Source organism: Seriola lalandi, unplaced genomic scaffold (genome assembly GCF_002814215.2).
Source record: "Seriola lalandi dorsalis isolate HSWRI2012SDOR001 ecotype SW California unplaced genomic scaffold, Sedor1 jcf7180002054680, whole genome shotgun sequence".
Taxonomy (NCBI): Eukaryota; Metazoa; Chordata; class Actinopteri; order Carangiformes; family Carangidae; genus Seriola; species Seriola lalandi.
In genome coordinates, this window is record NW_019525233.1 from 953,651 (window position 1) to 972,266 (window position 18,616).

At 40.3% G+C, this 18,616-nt stretch overlaps 3 protein-coding genes across 7 annotated transcripts in view; 2 read left to right on the forward strand and 1 right to left on the reverse strand.

Moving 5' to 3' along the window:
* The first annotated feature begins 2,705 nt into the window (after positions 1 to 2,705).
* btf3 (basic transcription factor 3) lies at positions 2,706 to 7,198 on the forward strand. 2 transcript variants are annotated; one of them, XM_023422295.2, is made up of 6 exons: positions 2,706 to 2,769; positions 4,675 to 4,743; positions 5,212 to 5,325; positions 5,413 to 5,614; positions 5,747 to 5,803; positions 6,682 to 7,198. In XM_023422295.2, the coding sequence occupies exons 2-6, from the start codon at positions 4,675 to 4,677 to the stop codon at positions 6,726 to 6,728; spliced, it is 489 nt and encodes a 162-aa protein (XP_023278063.1). In that variant the 5' UTR covers positions 2,706 to 2,769; the 3' UTR covers positions 6,729 to 7,198. The 2 variants fall into 2 exon arrangements, with proteins under 2 accessions (XP_023278063.1, XP_023278062.1); XM_023422294.2 differs by having other exon boundaries at positions 2,717 to 2,832.
* A 708-nt stretch (positions 7,199 to 7,906) lies between these two features.
* ankra2 (ankyrin repeat, family A (RFXANK-like), 2) lies at positions 7,907 to 11,709 on the reverse strand. Its single transcript, XM_023422293.2, has 9 exons — positions 11,625 to 11,709; positions 11,004 to 11,359; positions 10,725 to 10,883; positions 10,574 to 10,639; positions 9,933 to 10,030; positions 9,696 to 9,821; positions 9,458 to 9,524; positions 9,228 to 9,308; positions 7,907 to 8,787 (listed from the first exon to the last, which is right to left on the reverse strand). Exons 2-9 carry the CDS (start codon positions 11,302 to 11,304, stop codon positions 8,732 to 8,734), a joined length of 954 nt encoding a protein of 317 aa, XP_023278061.1. The 5' UTR covers positions 11,305 to 11,359; positions 11,625 to 11,709; the 3' UTR covers positions 7,907 to 8,731.
* A 3,615-nt stretch (positions 11,710 to 15,324) lies between these two features.
* arhgef28a (Rho guanine nucleotide exchange factor (GEF) 28a) overlaps positions 15,325 to 18,616 on the forward strand; it is a 42,561-nt gene continuing 39,269 nt past the window's right edge. For all 4 annotated transcript variants that reach the window (XM_087178224.1, XM_087178225.1, XM_023422349.2 and 1 more), the window contains exons 1-2: positions 15,325 to 15,600; positions 18,189 to 18,257. In XM_087178224.1, coding sequence (XP_087034350.1) covers positions 18,225 to 18,257 — 33 coding nt within the window. In that variant the 5' untranslated portion in view covers positions 15,325 to 15,600; positions 18,189 to 18,224. The remainder of the gene's footprint in view (positions 15,601 to 18,188; positions 18,258 to 18,616) is intronic.

Consider the following 18,616-nt stretch of genomic DNA (forward strand, 5'->3'; position numbering starts at 1 on the left):
AGGTTTCATCTAGAGCTTATCAGGGCAACTTCCTGCAACAAGTAGCCACATTGCAGAGTTTTTATGTCAAAATTTAACATCATCTTCAAAATAAAATTAAAAGATTCTAGATAAAACCTAAAGATGCTCTGATAAACATCTCACAAGCTGAGTTACTGATATCTACAGTACAGTCAGAGGACATGAGTGGGCCGTCCCGCCGTCGCCATCTTGGAATTGCCTGACACCGTTTAATTACCGGTTAATCCAAAAATGGGCAAAGAGGTGTGGCGTATGTAGAACCGGGACTTCGGTACTTACCGATTTAATGACCGTGACAAGCATGTACGCTCCCGTTAGCATTATTAGCATAGCCGGGGGTCTGGGTTTCTTGCTGGAAGAATAACCGAAGGCTAATTAGCTAGCTCACGGGCTAAGCTAACAAGCCAGGTATGGTGAGCGCAGACACCGATACCTGCTAGTTGCTAAACATATCAAATATTTGACTTTCACTCACCTCAAAGTACAGGAGCACAGACGTCCTCGCGCTCTGTTGGTCACGGAACCCCATATCATTTGTCCGATATTTGAATGATAAATCCTCCAAAAGTCACAAGCAAACAAGCACGGCCGAGGTCACGTTCAGTAGCTGCAGTTAGCTGAGGTGACCCACCTGTCACTCAAAGCTGCCACGTCCAAATATATAACTTTGAAGCTAACTAGAATTTACACAGGTGAGTTATCATCCCCCTGTACAGTTGTCATGAAGGGGAAACTTTGCTGTAGAAACTATTTCTGTTTTCCACATGCTTATTTCTGCTGTAAAGTTGGACATTTTATCATGGGAGTCTATGAGAATTAGCGGGGCATTTAAATTAGGATTGACTTGCTGTTGGGGCTAAACTCAGGTGGTTATCTTCTTCTTCTATGTGTTTCTTGGTGGATCGCAGAGGTGCACACCGCCACCTACTGTGTCGGAGTGTGTACTATCATGGCATTAAATCAACTGAATACTGAAGAAAAATAAATAGTAAATAATAATAGTGACAGTGGTACTTACACCCTATCTCCTAATCCTGCCTGTATTATATAATCCACAAATCCCCTTCTGATTTCCATGAAATCCTGTCCTGTAATAATGAGTTTAAACTTAAATGAGTATATGTTCAATATCTTCCAGAGAGTTACACCACTGACAGAGATTTGTTTGACTTTTCCCCATTACATATAACTTATTTGACAAGCCCACTCTTTAAAACCTCTATGGATGAATTTAAAGAGATGCGGCTGTTTCCTCAAAGTCTTTTTAATTATATTAGTTACACAGTTATACAGTGTCTCTCATTGTATGGTGCATTGGATTCAGAAACTCCAATTTGAATATTCATTGCGCATCACACTCACACACACACACACACACACACACACACACTCACACACACACACACAAGACACAAGCACGCACGCACACACACACACATAAGGCATTTAGTGTCGGTTTCAGTGTGCTATTCATCATGGATACAGAAAAAATAAATGTCTCTAGCCTTCAATGACATGCAGGCAGACTATTCAAATATTTTTGACATCAAATATTTTTTATTTATACCACACATACCACATATTTAAACTACTATTTGTAGGCTAACCTTGGTGAGCAGCAATCTTTCAGCATCTTGGGGGACAGGGCCATTACTCTGGCTGGTGGTAAACCAGGATAGCAAAGTGCCTCCAGCGGATCTCGGCTCTATCTGATGGTGGCACCACAGGATAAGGACCACACCCCCGACCTGATAGGTCTTTGTGGGGGCTTGTATGTGATTGAACATGTGGGACACAGCTCCCTCTACAGGCTAGAGGTGCCTCATTACCTGCAGACTCTGGTTCCAGGGGTGTTGAGCCTCCAGCCTGAACCACTGGCTTGCACCAGCCTGGCCCCATCACATTGGCCTGCATCATCGGTTTGTGGACGAGGTCTTCCACAGGTCGTACGGAAGTTAGCGTGTCCTAAATGTTTTAAGAAGGTGGTGGTTAATAATGTATTTTCATGTGCACAGTAAATGAAAACTGTGTGTTCTTTTGCATTAGTGTTTGTTCATATTCAATTCATGACCCAAAATAGTTAGTAGATAAATTATGTTATGCCAACGTATGTTTGCAATACTAATTTGCATCAACCAATTCACTTTTTGGAGCTTTCTTTCCCCAGTATTATGGTTTCTTGTAAGAAGTTCAGTCCAACAACATCATTCAAACAAAAAATATGTTTTACAAGTTAAAGCTTGAGAGTTTCATAATACCAGGTTCAACAAATAAAAATAATCACAGATTTCCTATTCACAGTGAACACCTCGCAATGACAGAAAACAGCTACAGAAAATTAAAGTTTTCTTCAATCATCAATCAATCAATATCATTTTACAATCAAGATATTAGAAAAAAAAGAAATATATATCTCCACATATTACTAGAAAACATAGCAAAACATATTTATTTCATTGTATCTTATGCACTGTGTTTTATGTCTGTTATATAGTATCTGTTCAGTCTGCTTTATAGAACTTTTGTAATTGTTACGAATGATAGCCTTACTGTTTGTAATGTTTTTTTTTTTTTTCTGCATATAAAGAATGAAAAAAGTTGTTGAAGGGTGAAAGTGTTGCCTGCAACGCTAAACTCAGGGCAGGAAAAACCCATCGTTAGATTGCGCTTACTTTTGCCGTACGTCACTTCCTCCCTCCTCTCTCGCTTCCATCTTGCTCCCCGCATGTGTCTGCTGTTAGTTTACAGGTCAGTGAGGAGCTTTAAATACCTTCTTCCCTGCACTGTTTCCCCCCGATCCGACGGCAAGAGGTAAACGAAAGCCTTTTCTCACTAGATGGCTGAAATCTGCCCGGGTTTGAAGCTAATGTTACTGGCGGTTTTGTGTGGCTGTGAGTGACAGGCCGTCCACTCCACAATCTCCCAGTTAGCTCAGACGCTAGCTAGAGTTAGCCCACAAGTTCTAACACAAAAGCTAAACCACACCTTGTGTCGGTGCAGTGGTTGGCTGAATTTGTCAGCAAACGTTATCTTAAACCAACCCCGACGTTAGCTGCGGTGCTTTTGGCTTATTTAGTTTGTCCTACCACAGTCTTTTGTTGTTTGGCTTTCTTCGCTGGTTGTCCATAACACAGACAGATAAGTGGAAACATGAGCTTTTAGCTCATTAAACTAACAGCGCATGTGACTGTGAATCTGACAGCTCCTTACTTGCTTTTGCAAAAAAAAAAGTACTTGCTTCTTTTTTATCCGCACTACCGCCGCCCACCACACCCACACTAAAGCCTCTACTCCCTGCGTGTGTGTGTTTGCGTGTGTGTGTTTACATGTGTGTGTCGTTCGAGTAGGATTTCCCTAATTTCTCCTCATTTGTTTACACCTTGCAAATCATTAGGATGTACTGCTGTCAGATAATCTTATTATTATCTTTCTTAATCACGTGGTAATCAATACATAGTCAAGGGCCGCTCATAATTTGCTTTAATTTTACCAGCTGTGGAAAGGTATACTGGGCTTTCCTTAATTTCTTAGATAAAATTATAGTCCAATTTTTAGAGACTAATAACTGTCTTAAGACCAGCAAGATAATGCCGTACTATGGAAATATAGAAATGCTTCTGTAGTCATTTAGAAAAACATTAATCTCATAAAAAGATAAACTAAATGTATCAAATTGAGCCATTTGAAATTGCAAATGGAAATTGTCTAACAAATTTCAGTAATTGTACCCAATGCTATGTAATATACTGTATATAGATAATTGCAACTGTCTATAGGTTTACAAGACTGATTTCTTTAAAACAATTCTTTTCGTCTCATAGGAAAAAAGTGCAAAGTGTCAGGGAGCTTGTTATTTCAATAGCGGAGTGGTTTTCTGAGGCAAAGATGATCTGTTCTCCTGGACTCATCTTCGTTTAGAATAACACAATTGTCAGCATGTCACATTTCTGCTTCACCAGGTGTTTTTGTGTTGCCTTCATTCATGAGTGTTTGGATCAGATACACAGCCATTAAGCCGTGAGGCAGTCTTCAAGAAAAGGCCTTATATCACGTTTAACTGGTGGCACCATGCCACTACTTTCTCTTTCCATAGTCCATCACACGTGCGCTAGCTGTTTGTCTTCTGGGGTTAGATTTTCCAACAACACAGTTTGTGTTTGCAATGCTTATTGAGATCAGATCCTCCAGTCAGCACATGAATGAAGCAGGTCACACCAAATATGTGCTACTCACTAAATGCACATGCTTCAAATAAGGCAGCTGTTAATTAGTGAATAGCAGGCAAGCTAAGGAGCTTCAAAGGTTTCAGGGAAATACTTGTCTTCTTCATCTGAGATGACGGTTACTGCTAGGGTGTAACACTGCAGCGCTTCACAGTCTTCATAGATCTTATCACATTGACTGTAGATAAAGTGTCAAACATACATAATAGGACTCTGATCAAAATGGTTTCAATAACTCTTTTTTTTTTTATTTGTTGTTGCTGCATGTCAGACAGATAGGATTTTCAGTTTTGATACAGATGTCTAATTTTTGTTGCATTGCAGTCCCTTGCTGCATGGCGTGCTTTGTATCTTGGTATCTAAGCCTGCTATGTGCTGTATGAGCAACCGCAATTAACATAATCATATGTAATGTTCTTTCTTTTTGCAGATGAAAGAAGCAATTATGAATCAAGAAAAACTTGCTAAACTACAGGCACAAGTCCGCATCGGCGGAAAGGTAAAAAAAAAAAAACAGCATTGTCACAGGTTACATGACATTTATCATTTTTCTTCAAAGCTCTCAATCTTCTCTAATCTTGACACAGTACTTATTTTATGAGACTAAAATAAAAAGCTGAAGAAAAGAAACGCTTTAACTGACAAGAGACGACTTTGATACTACTGTATGTGAGAGTGGAAAGTTTGATGCTGTGCAGGACGATGAGAGTCTTGGTTGAAAATATTAATCTGGTGACATAAGACTTTGAGCTCAGGCTGTGCAGCTTCGTACAACCTGAGCTTTAGAGAAGTTTCTTGCCTGTTTCTATGACAACCAGCAATTTTATCTACAGTTTTGCTTCATAGCAGCAATCATTTTTGGCAAAGGTGTACTGTGGGCCAGAGAGTGAACTACACTAAATAGACTACAAACAGCTTTTGGGCCAGAAAATGACCATATAACATGTTTGTATGAATGTCCCCATAGGGTAGTGCTCGCAGAAAGAAGAAGGTTGTACACAGAACAGCCACCGCAGATGACAAGAAGCTCCAGTTCTCCCTAAAGAAACTTGGTGTCAACAACATCTCTGGTATTGAAGAGGTACGCATAAACCTTCCTCCCAGTTTTGTCCCACCGTGATTTCAAGGTGTATTTGTTTCAGTGATTTGTTATTTTGGTCTGTTTCAGGTCAACATGTTTACAAATCAAGGAACGGTCATCCACTTCAACAATCCCAAAGTGCAGGCCTCCCTCGCAGCCAACACCTTCACCATCACTGGCCACGCTGAGACCAAGCAGCTGACCGAGATGTTGCCGGGCATCCTGAACCAGCTGGGAGCCGACAGCCTGACGAGCCTCAGGAGACTCGCCGAGGCTCTGCCCAAACAGGGTCAGCGCTCATACTCATTTAACACGTTGAATTAAGTTGTAGCATAAATCATTGTAGGAAAGGCTCCTAGTTTCCCTGATATGGACACACACTAGATTCTTAGATTCTCACCGATCTTTTCTGTCCTTACAGCTGCAGATGGAAAAGCGCCGATTGCAGCAGTAGAAGAAGAAGACGATGATGTTCCAGGTGAGTGCTAAAATGTCTCATTTTGCATTATATTCTGCTTGTCGTGCATCAAACTGTTTTGCAGTCTTATTTTGAAATACTCCTTCACACTTGTCCATTATTGCAGCAGGTTTTTTCCTCTCTTTCTCTCAGTTAAATACCCGTGGCAGGTTTGCTTTTCTTTTGGCTCATGAAAGGGGTCACACCAAGGGGATTCATCAGTTACTTTAGACGACGGAGCAATGCAGCGTTTTGTGTTTAAATCTCATGTTCATTGTTTATAAGATCTTAAGATTCGGTTTGCTTTTCTTTGTCAGGGAAATTGACCAAACACATGAGGTTGCCATTACAATAATCTCTCGCTTTTCCCAGGACTTCTCTCCCTGTAACCAGAGTTCGCACTAATGTAACAAACGATTACACATGTATTCAGCAATAGGAGCACTTGAAGCCCTAATGGCACAGGGTTAACAGCCATTGCCATCACGCCGTTATTGGAGTTAAGTTTCCTTTTTGTTCTCCCACTGAAGGAACATGTTTACTCAGACCTTTTGAATTGTTTCCATTTTAACCCTCGACCCTTTGAGCCAAAACCTGGAGACGCGGATTTCTCGCATTTCATGGAGTAATTGAAGCCAACTTTTTGGTGCGTTACGCCATAATTTTTACAGCTGCTCTCAGTAGTTGTCAGGGCCTCATATACAGAGCACATTGCAGTCCATATTAGAGTGGGAAAGACGAGCAAAGAAGTGAGGTTGCATTACACCTAGTATCATGTTTCAGATAAACACACTTTTCCTGAATTATGCTCCGCCACCTCCTGAGAATCATTTGTGCAGATGGGACATGCCTTTCTTTCTACTTCAGTCAATTTACCGCTGAATCTTTTGTTGTTTCAGATCTGGTGGAGAATTTTGATGAAGCATCCAAGGATGAGGCTAACTAGAGGAAATGGGACTCCTGGAGTATCAAAACTTGACAGGACCATGTGGGGCACAAGATGTTTTAATGTCTATTTTGAGAGGTGGAAAGTTAATCGTTTAAGTACCTGAGAAGATGGATAATCTGTCAACTTTTGGCTGTGAGCATTCTGTAATTTGTGCAACACCTGAACAAAGTACTTGCATACTCTTAAGTGAATTATTTTTGAGTAATTTTTCTAGAATAGTACTCTAAAGTATTAAAAACCAGGGTAGCAGTATTTAAGCATAAGGTATTTTAGTACTCATTCCACCTCCTGTTTGCCACCAGACTCCTCCAAATGCTTGTTGTGCTCTGTGGTCCAGTTAGAGTGAGAGATTGTGTTTAAAATGTGGTGTTTAAGGCTCCTGCTGTACATCCGTTACTGATCCTTAATTCTTTGTGGCCTCGCTAAAACCACCATATCTGGAAATAAACCTTTGCTACTGTCAGTAACTTCTGTTTCTTTTAATCATTTGAGTAGAGTAGAAATAATTAACATTTTTCCTTCTGCTTACCTCACAACTGCATCGCCAGGTGCAAGGTTTGGATACCATGCTGTAATATTCAGGTATTTACATACATACATATATAGATAGATAGATACTTTATTTGATGACCCTCTGACTTCTCTGGTGCCACTGTGACATTAGTATTTATGGATTTTTGTGAAATGGATGGATTGCCATGAAATTTTGTACACACATTCATTTCCCCCTCAGGATGAACTCCGAACTTTGGTAATCTTCTTTTAATCTACTGCCATCATCAGGTCTTATATTTGATTTGTTCAATATTTTGGTTTTTGACCAGACCAATACTGTTAAACCTAAAAACCAACCCTCAGCTGTCTATTATCAAACGTGTAGTTTGGTTTCATAAACTAGCAAATGTTAGCATGCTGAACTAAGATGGTGAACATGGAAAACATCATACCTGCTCGGCATCAGCATTGAGTTTAGCTCAAAACACTGCTATGCTTAAGCATACAGTCTATGGTACTGCCTCACTGAGCAGCAAGCAAGGTGAGAGACTCTTAAGATCATGTTTGACCATTGTTTGATCATGTTCATGCTTTTCTTCTCAACCGCTAACCTTAGCATAGCCTGCACATTAACAATGAACAATAAAATTGTAACTTGTCAATATGAAACATAACAAGAGTTACATCAATATGAGAATTTTATCACATTACAACACAACGTGTAAATTATTCAAATAAATAAACAGAGTACAACTGACACAAGGATCTTCAGTAAACAAACAGCTTGGCAGTGTCATAAAAGCACACAATCTGCCACGTGCATTCTGGACAGTAATAACGTATTTTCATTCCACCCACTGTTGTCTTCAGGGAAGACAGAAGAGCCTCAGAGATGTGCTCAATATGAAAACCAGACAGTATGAACACCAACCAATTCAACATATTACAATAAAATTCTGTTATTCTTAAAAACTGTTGATTACGGTTAATAAATTAGTTTATAAAAACACTTGCAATAACGGGAAAAGGGTAATGACAGCATGTAATGCGATATCTGATATTACAAGGGAGTCAAAACGGAGCTTCAATGCTTAATTAAAGCAAAACAAAAGCCTGCACTGCACTACTTATTTGGCAGCATACTACAGGTGGAGTGCAGTGCATGCTGGGTTGTAGTGAAGAGCTCAACTTTACATTTCTGTTTTTTGAAATCTGTCAGTGTATCCTGATAAAATTTGCTAACACACATTCGTTGTGAAAACGTGCAGAGTAAAACAGTTTGAGAGAAGCGTCAAATTCAAAATTCACACACACTCACTCACACACTCACACCCAACCTTCATGTGCATCATGCCCACAAAATAATGTCGACATGATGCAATGCTGTTGAAACATCACTTAATGGAACTAAGTATTCCTGTTGGCTGACAGCCTGGGCGTGCTACATGATTGTCCAAGAGCCCAGTGATGTCCCTCAAGTATTTGTTTTCCTCAAGTGTCACAGTTCATTCTCTGATTCCCATCAGCAACTTCAGTAAGTGTGCCTCCATCACCTGTTGAACTAAACATAGAGACATACAAGATTTTATCCAACAGTCATTTAATAGAGGATACTTATATGTACAATCTAAGGTGGCTGTCCTTCATGTGAATAGTAACTGTGCCTCCTATTTCCCTCCTTTAAAAAGATCATCCCATTTTTTATTGAGCAGAAAATTAAATACATACATGTTCTCCAAATGTATGATGTATTTTTGCTTTTGTTTCTTGTGAAAGGCTTTTAATGAAAATATCAGTACAACAGTATTAGTTTAAGTATCTAAAATTATTTTATTTGTAAGATCTATTACAACCTTTTTTTTGCTATGCAGTAAAATCCATCTTCACTCCTTTGTATACACTAACTCAAAGTCATGTGTAGGTAAGACTTTGTTATAGCTTAACTGAACCCCCTTCTAGCCCTAAATGTTGGCTCAGACTATATGTTTATTTTTCACATACCATTTCGGTGGCCCATAGCCACGGCCATGTCCATTGCATTAAATCCAGAATCTGACTCTATGGTAGGATCAGCACCACTCTCTGGAAGACGTACAAATATAATAAACAAATAGTAGACACATAATTACTGTGCATGTTCATGTTAGACGCAATATTTCCTCAACACAAAACTGCTATGTTTATATAAACAGACAGATATTTCTGACTGTCAATAAAAGGTTTGTCCTCACCTAACAAGATTTCGACACAGCGTACGTGGTTGCCATGGACAGCGTACAGCAGAGGGGCTCCTCCATTCTGAAACCCACAGAGGCAACATCACAACAAGCCACACAGACTGAAGCCTTCACAGGGCTTCATCTGATACCAACATTAAGCATCCAGCGCAAAGTGATGGTCATTTTTTTAATTGTCATATTCTACTTAACCAAGTTGAGACAACATGAAAGAAAAGCTCAGTATTCTTACCCAGTCATATTCGTTGACATCAACTCCACAGTCAATGAGCATCTTCACAATATCAGTGTATCCCTTACTGCAGGCCAAGGACAATGCGCTTTCCCTCCCTTTGGCCAGGAGGTTGGGGTCAGCACCCTATAGTGAAAAGTGACGTGGAATGACAAGCGGTTAATAAATATAGAGGGCATGCTCTAATGTATTAAAACCATAACATCTGAATAAGACAGGAGGTTAATTTTTCCATACATTTTGGAGCAGAAACTCGACAACAGCAATTTGTCCGTGTGCAGCTGCCCACATCAGAGGAGTAAAGCCTTCCTCATCTTGGAGATTGATCACAGTCTCTATTAATATGATACATAAAACATTGTCACAATATGTACTGTATTACATATATTCATCCATTATCTATAACCACTTATTCTTTGCAGATTGAGGGGAGCTGGAGCCTCTCCCAGCTGACACTGGGAGAGACTCAGCAACAATCAAAACATTTGAAATACCATGAAGAGAGTACTTTTCTTCACATGGTGCTAGAACCATAGAAAAGTACTTACTCTATAGAAAAGTTATTTGGTCATATAACTATTCAATTTTTACATTAGTTCTCAAAATACATTCCAGTTCCAGTTTGTCAGGGATATGATAGTAAACTCTACATCTTTGATTTGTGGATTGTTGGTCAGACAAAACAAGATACTTAGGGCCATCACAATTTTTCTCAATTTTCTGGCATTTTATAGTGAAAAAAGTTAATCAGTTTTTGAAAACATAATTATTATTTACAGCAATAAGAACAGTTGTTATGAGTGTCGTTTCAGATTATTTCACCACTGCATGGCCTTGGAAAATTATACTCATTTGACAACCTGGGGGAGACTGCCTACCTTGTTCAATCCTGCTGGCCAGAAACACCATTTCTCCCTGGGCTGCCAGCTGGTGAATGGACAGAGCTGAAGGAAAAAACATGCAGGTACTGATTAACATTTTGACTGGAAACATTTTAACATATGGAGTTAATACAACTGTGGTACTTACAATGCACCAGAAGAGGTGTGGAAGAAACCTCATTGCCGCGGTGTTTATTGGTGAGTGTGGTGGACTGTTTGATGGGGGAGAAGTGTTTGGTGGTGGATGGTGTGTAAACATGGCGCACCTGTATGCCCGGGGACGGTGAGGTCTGGATGTTGCACTCAGCTGAAACAGAGGGAAACATTTTGTGGCTCTCACATTAATTACAGCCTTGTACATCAGACATTCTCACAGGATAACCAAGTGATAACTAAACAGATAAATAGGGCTCCGGCTCCACCCTACCTTTGAATAAAACAGAAGCCACCTCCAGATCAGAGTTCACCTGGTCCTGGATGTTCTTGCTGTCTTCCTCGTTGAGCGACTTGACAAATCTTGAGCAAACGTTCATGTCAAAGCGGTTGGGCAGGATGAACTTGATGCCCATAGCCACATTTTGAGTGCCCGTGTCAACTGGGCTTGCACCCATCGACTGCTCGGTCTTGATGGCACTCAAGTCTGGCATCACGCAGATCCCCTCCATGTCCTCAGAAACCAGGGGGCACTCTGCTGTGCCGTCCGAGGCTGACACGGCGGCGTTGTCCATCCCCTGATCACTCACTGAGCTGTCACACTGAGATTCAACTGAAACCACCACACGTCTGAAATGTGGAAAGTTTATTTCACAATTACATATAGATACCAAACAGTCCTTAGTCTCATTTCCCGTTACACTAAGCGTTATTTAACTCATTCGGTTAAATACCCAACGACTGTCTGTTAGCTATCAGTTAGCATGCTAGCTGTTGTTATCGTAACCTTCCGTTAGTCACACTAACCGGCTGGGGCTAATAAATGTTACCATGGAAACACATTACGCGCAAGCATCAAAAAAAGCAAATTTTCTGAAATGAAAAGATATCTCACTCGATAAGACATTGTTTTTCTTGGATATCCTCATGGACTCATCTCTCTCCTTTCGGTGTTTTGATAGATCTGAGCATGCGCAACTGGTCTCGTCCACAAAGACGTGCATCCAGTATTAACTTCCCCCCGTTTTTTTTGTTATTTAGTTCCGGAGCCTCTCCATCATGCTGACTACTACACAGATATTCAGAATTAGTTATTTGTGAGGTGAATCATTTTGATGTCGCTGTGTAGTTTCAAACACACAACTTTACACACTGTTTTTTAATAATATCAGCCTGAACCTAAATCATGCTGTTGGCTCAAAATGAAAAACAAGGAGAAAGAGGTGATGCTACAGTGTCAGTAGTGTGGAATTAACAAAAATAAAAAACAAATATTACACCATTTTTATGTACATTTATAGAACACACATCAAGAAAATGGCACAAAATTAGTCAATTGATGTGCTCACATATGGTGTTTTGCTATATATAGGCCATTTACAGGTACTTATTAAGGTAATTTACACAAGGAATGAATGACAGACTGAAGTATCAGTATCAGTATTGAATGCATTCTTTTGCAATGCTAAGGTAAATGTAATATTATTCTGAAGTCAGACCTGAGACACAGAAACCCACAGTGAGAACATTTTTCATTGCTCAAATGCCCTAATTTCCTATGTATTATATTGGAATTGTAACATGAACTGGTTGCTTCGATCCTGGCCTATATAGCTTAGATGCTGCTGCGGTCATTTAACTAAAGACATGACATGACAGTAATGACATGCCCTGAAAGAAAGTACAGAGAAGCTGAACGCAGGAAGAAAAACAAGCTTAATTTGTAAATCTTTTATGATATTATGAATGACAACATGTTGTGGTGTTTAAATGTGGTCAAAGATATGGGGGTTGTATGCTTATTAATTCAAGGGTACTATGTGAGGTTACTCCAGAGTTAAACTTCATCCTCAACCTGTCTGCATTATAGAAGCATACCTTAAGTTTCATGTCAGTCTTTGTACATTCTCCTCTGCTAGTTCAGCCTGAATACTGATGTGACTTGCAGTATGCCTTTCAAACAGAAGTGAGACAGTTTATGATCTGCCTCTGCTTCTTGGCGTTCTGCAATTTCTGACACAGGCCATGAGAGGATGTGACGCAGCTGTATGGAAAATAGAACTATGCATCATCTAAATAATGTCTTTGCCTTTCTGTCACCTGTTGTACAAAATTGTATCTATGGAACAGAGGTTGTCCCAGACATGTGAATCAGGTGCACCGGGCTCAATGCGCTGTGAGCACAGCTGTGGGGAGGCATCTTCTGAGGATGCTCCTCATTTTCTTTGAGGTGAAGTCTCTGAGCTCTGTCTCACCACTGGGGGATAATAGAAGTTTTTACCTAAGCTATTTTCTATTAGTCTGACTTGATTAAACCTGTTGTTGCCCACTGTCTGAGTGCGCCCTCTGCTGGAGGTTTGAGCTAACCAGTTATTTCATACATGCAGCACAGGCCCAGCCATCCCAAAAGTTTGGTCGCCAGTTTGGCTCAAACTCGAATTCCTGCATTTCCTATAATGCAACAGCAGTGATGGAAGAAGGACTCAGAAGTTGTACTTACTTAAAAGTACCAATATAACAGTGTAAAAATACTCAGTGTAATACTACCTCCTAAAACTTGTCAGTGACCACTAGAAGATCCTGAAAAAAACCCCACTGAAACCTGATCAGGTTTGTTCTTTCATGTCTCTGACAAAAAACACTGACATTGAGCGTTTTCTGTGAAAAGAAAACAAAGGCAAAAATTTACTTCATTTCCTTTTCTGAGGGTTGTGTTGCAAAATTCGCAACTTAATGACTGATGTTTTTTGTTTTAATGATTACTGTGTTTGAAAGGTCAAGAGAAGCCTTTGAGGGTGAGGTATACTGTTTTGTTTCCTTTATATCTTGAACATTATTGGTTTAGTTTCCTGCTGTGTGATGCTCCATCACATCACCATGGGCGCTGCAAAAAGAGACAAGGATATCTGTCCTGCTGTTTTATTTTGACAGCATGTGAGTCTCTGAGTGTGCAATGAATTCCACAGTGTGCTGCTCTCACCATCTGCAGGACAGATGACCGTACCTTGTGTCGATATCACTTTGTGGTGCATTTTGGAGCATACTTAGAAAAACAAATGCAACACTAAAATTAATTATGGGGAATGTTATCTAGAAACCTACCACAAGATGGCAGGACTGGGGGTTCACAAATCTTTTACTCACTTTTATATTTTTGCCAACAGATGGCACCACAGTCTCACAGGTTATAAGATGCAGTCAGTTCTGATGGAGTTTGTGGGGTTTTCTCCTAAATGGCCTCATCCTCTCATCTCCCCAATTAAGCAAGACAACACTGTCCTGAAGGAAACTGTTTCTCAAACTCAAATTGCTGACTGTGTTGAAAGTAAGACATTACTATTGTAGCCTGTCACCTCTGACACCATCTGTTGTAAGACATTTAATCTGTTGCTCATTATCAGTTGTGGGATAAATCTGGGAGCAAGAAGTGTGGGAAAGTCGTATCTCTCATTTCCTGTTCATGTCACATGTCTGTGTCTTCTATGAGAGCTGGAAGATTTTTATGCAACAGAGAAGCATTAGGATGTAAATTATACAATGCAAATTGAACACTGCTATAAAACAGGGCAACAGACATAAAAACAGTCATACCAGACCAGGAACTGGCTGTAAAAACAAAACTGTTGCGTGTACAGAATTGACCAAGGCCTCATTTTATTTCTAATGAATTTAACCTCTCATTTCCAAGTGGAAAAATATATTGTATAATTGTAACTGTAATGTCTGTTTTCTTTCAAAAATGATATTGTTTCCCTTTAAGCTTTACAAACTTTGATCAATTAAGCATCAGGCTTATCTACAGTAGGCCTATTACAAAAAAGTGGGCATTTGAAGTTAGGGGTTTTGAATGAAAGACCTTGCTGAGTTGCATTATGGGAAATGTAGGATTCAGCATTTCTGGAGCTTCACCCATTCCACAGACTAAAAGTCACGATCTTGGCCTCTGCTGGTCTGATTGTGACCATTAAAAAAAATAAAAAATCCTAACCTCTGACACAAGCTAACCTTATTTTCATGTAGCCCACTAGGTAAAATAAATCTTATACATACCTCAGAAGTGCATTTCTGGGTATTAGTTATGTAGGTTATACCACAGTGTAAAAATACTAAACATTAAACATTTTACATAAGAGAGAGTACAGAGGCAAAACGTACTTAAAGTATCAAAAAAGTATTCGTTAAGCAGAGATTTTATTAGCATATTAGTGTTAATTTCATCTAATTGTACCTATGCTATACATTTTCCACCACCAATAAGAGTGAAACGTTAATGACGGTGACGTCACCCCAACTTGTTTTTGATTGGAGGAAATTGAAATCGACCTGCAACCGTGTTTTCCCACAACCCCCACGAAGTGCAGAAGATTTACACTCTGATGTTGCCCATGGAAATACATAAAGCACCGTCACTATAAATGAACTATATACAGGGGATATTCCTTTATAGGCTTTATAGGGATGATACAAGCATATCATATCATAAGACTGTGTGTGTGTGTGTGTGTGTGTGTGTGTGTGTGTGTGTGTGTGTGTGTGTGTGTGTGTGAGAGAGAGAGAGAGAGGGGGCTGGACCAGAGGAGCAGCAGGCTGCAGAGGGGAGAAACAAGTCTGCGACACCTGCAAACAAACTCCCAACCGACTCCCTCCTGGAGCGAGGAGACGGGTGAAGCTGAGAGACCAAAGCAAACCGGAATCAGGGGAGAGAAAAATGTTTTTTAGTCATTAAGTAAGAGACTCGAGCAACAGAGAAAGTTTAGTGTCGCGCTATACCCTTCATCTGAGTTCACGGCGGATCGGACCGAGTGTGGAGACCTGAGACAGAGAGAGAGAGAGAGAGAGAGGGAGAGAGAGAGGGAGAGAGACGACATCAGGTAATGGCAATAAGCTGATCATTAGAAAACTTCAGTTTAACGTAGAGTTTGGTGGACGACGTGAGATTGTCGTGATGTTGTTTATTCAGTCTGTCGGTTATCTGTCGTCTCACCGATTTTTTTAGGTGATCAGACTGCTGGTGCGTTCACAGGTAAAACGTAAAAAAGCGTGGCATGGCTGGCTGGGCTTCAGCGCCCTGCACCCATTGTTAATTCAAACTCTTTCATACTCTGCTGTGATCAGTTCATAACTTTAGCTATAGCTCTGATGCATTCACTGACTGGTTTCGATTGTTTTATGCAGGAGTTTTACTTCCCAGTGAAAGCAGCAGAGGTCATTTATTGTTCCTGGAGGATGTGTTTGAATGCTGATAATGTGTGTAGCAATTATACAGAGACTGTTTTCACTTCTCTGAATGGGAGTTCATGAACCAGTCCATTCAGTGGCTTTGCAGTAAGGTTATTTTCCATTATTGAACAAGTATAGAAAAGATGGCTGGACTTTGTTTACACTGCTGATAATAGATAACCTATTATAATGGGTCTTCTTTGTGTTAATGACACTATACAATCATTAAGAAGTTAAGTTTTTACATGTTTTGTATCCCATGAAGTCACAACTGCACTGTGGAGTGACTAATTGTGCCATCTGTGTTAGTTTCATCATTGCATTGAGCAGCACATTCTTATGAGAAGTAATGAGTAACATTTACCTCCATGTACCAAATAAGAGTGTGTAGCAAATGAAAGTGTAATTATCAGAAGCTGAAAGCAGAAAAACTTTTCACACAGCCTGATAACTGATAGCAGCTTGTCATGTGAGAGGAATTAGATTATTCAATCATGCATCAGCTGAAAAAAAAAAATCTAAGGACAGCAGGAACAACTTGTTCACGTCTGAAAATATTTGCACCGCTTGTATAGAAGTCAAAATGAATTTCCGAAATGAATGACACCATGCGTTATCTTGCTATGTGTGCCTCTCTTTCTCACGCTCGGCCCTGGAGCGTGTGGCCACAAGCCAAGGTCAGGTTTCTTATTCACATTGAACATGTCAGAGGCTAAAGTCAGGCTGAGGACGATGACTGACAAAAATTTCTGTGCAAACTAGAAAAACTGGGCTCTAAACCTTGGACCTAAGATTCATCCTTTTGTTGACCTAATGGGGCGCAACCTGTAAAGGACAATGTTTATTCTACAGTATGACATGTAAACCTTCTCTATTTCCTTATACAGTAGTTTAAGCCCCATTGATATGAGCAGGATTAAAAGCAGAGCTTGACGCCAACTCCTGTGGCATTGCCCTCTTCAATAGATAAGATTTCCTTTGGGCACAACATTACACTATGCAAATGTGATAGTGATATTATTGTTAGATAAACCCTAAGGACATCAGTCAGTGTATTACAGTATAATGTAACTGAACCTGCTATTAAGACAATGAATCCTGTTGTTGTTGTTGGTCCGCTGTGGCACTTCACAGGTTTATTTTCATAACATAATATAACCTTGGGGTTTGACCCAGATTCAGAGCATGGTGCCGCCGACTATTACAGTTATGATCTTGCAATCATTTACTTTTATTATATTTATATTTACCATAAAAAAGGAATTGTTATTTTATTTGTTTTATTTGTGGAATAATAGGTTATATTGACAATACTAAAGATGAAACCATTACTCGCTGATTAATTGATAAGTCGACTGACAGAAAATTAATCTGAAACTTTTTTTTATAATTGAGTAATTCTCTAGGTCAAACTTCTGCAACGTGAAGATTTTCTGCTTTTCTTTGTGTAGTATCATCTTAAATGGAATATCCTTGAGTTATGGACAGCTGGTCAAACAAAACAAAACATTTCAAGACCGTCTCCCTGGGCTCTGGGAACATGTGATGGGCATTTTTTCCTTTTTTTCTGACAGGCAATAGACCAAATTATCACTCGATTAATGGAGAAATTGTTTTGTCAGATGCGAGCCGCAGCTGTAATTAGGCTACAGACAGCTGGTTTGTTATGTACAGTGTATGCAGTGTATACAGCGTAAACAAACACGTAACGAACTGTTTCGGCTTGTCCAAGTGGCTCATGATGCAGATGAGTGTCCAGACAAAGTGCAGCCTGCAGAGCTGACACCACTGTGCAGCTTTGAAGTCATGCACTATTCACAGCTGAGAGTGAAGTCACAGGGGATCAGGTGTGTGCAGGTGATGATACAGTTACGGTTTCCTCCCTTCCTGTATTCTGCCTGAAGACTGTGGCGCCGCGGCTTGCTGTAGCTGTTGTAGCTTCATCCACATGCTGGTGGTTGATCCCTGCTGATGAACTAGCGGCGCTAAGCAGAGCACCATGTGTATAGGAGTGTATACATCTCACATGTTTCCCCAGAAAATGACCTCAGGTGTTGGTGTGTTTACTATTTTCAAATAACTATCATTCATCACTTATCTCAGTTCTCTGGCTGCAACATATGTTTCTCCTTTTGTTTCTGGCTTTGGAAGACAACACGTTCCACCAAACTGCACTACACAGACAACCGTGGACAAAATATAGTTTTTCATTATAGTGACATGACTGTTTCCTCTCCAGGCTGTGGCTCTCCAGGCTCTGGTGGATGGGGAGAAAATGGAGGTGAACAGAAGAGAGGCGCCTCTGTATGTAAGTGCCAAAACGATTTGTGATTGTGTGATGTGCTGTTCGTCTAGCGGAGGGGTCTGTTAGGGTATTTTTGGGAGTGGTTGGGCGATTACATGAACTCTAAATGCTCCTCTGGATTAGTCTCCCACATTTAGACCCAATCCTGTTTTTGTTCTCACCAGAATTAGAGCACTCTAGTCTTTCCCTCCAGCTGTCCCTTTCCTCTCTCTCTCTCTCTCTCAGTCCTGACCCCTCTGTCTGTGCTGTGGTTGACTGGCAAGCCTTGTGTCGCAGGTGAAACCCAAGCCAGGAGGGGTTCAGTCCCTGGGGAAGCCAGGCCTTACACAGTCTGTTCACCAACTGACAAGCACCCCCCCCCC

Bases quoted from the DNA above. Each gene is read 5' to 3' on its own strand.
- btf3 (XM_023422295.2), top strand. From the start codon at position 4,675: ATGAAAGAAGCAATTATGAATCAAGAAAAACTTGCTAAACTACAGGCA. The intron at 5,615-5,746 runs GTCAGCGCTCAT...CTGTCCTTACAG, and splicing joins CGAGGCTCTGCCCAAACAGG to CTGCAGATGGAAAAGCGCCG. The intron at 5,804-6,681 runs GTGAGTGCTAAA...TTGTTGTTTCAG, and splicing joins AGAAGACGATGATGTTCCAG to ATCTGGTGGAGAATTTTGAT.
- ankra2 (XM_023422293.2), bottom strand. From the start codon at position 11,304: ATGGACAACGCCGCCGTGTCAGCCTCGGACGGCACAGCAGAGTGCCCC. The intron at 10,640-10,724 runs GTAAGTACCACA...TTTTTCCTTCAG, and splicing joins CACACCTCTTCTGGTGCATT to CTCTGTCCATTCACCAGCTG. The intron at 9,309-9,457 runs GTGAGGACAAAC...TACGTCTTCCAG, and splicing joins CTGTGTCGAAATCTTGTTAG to AGAGTGGTGCTGATCCTACC.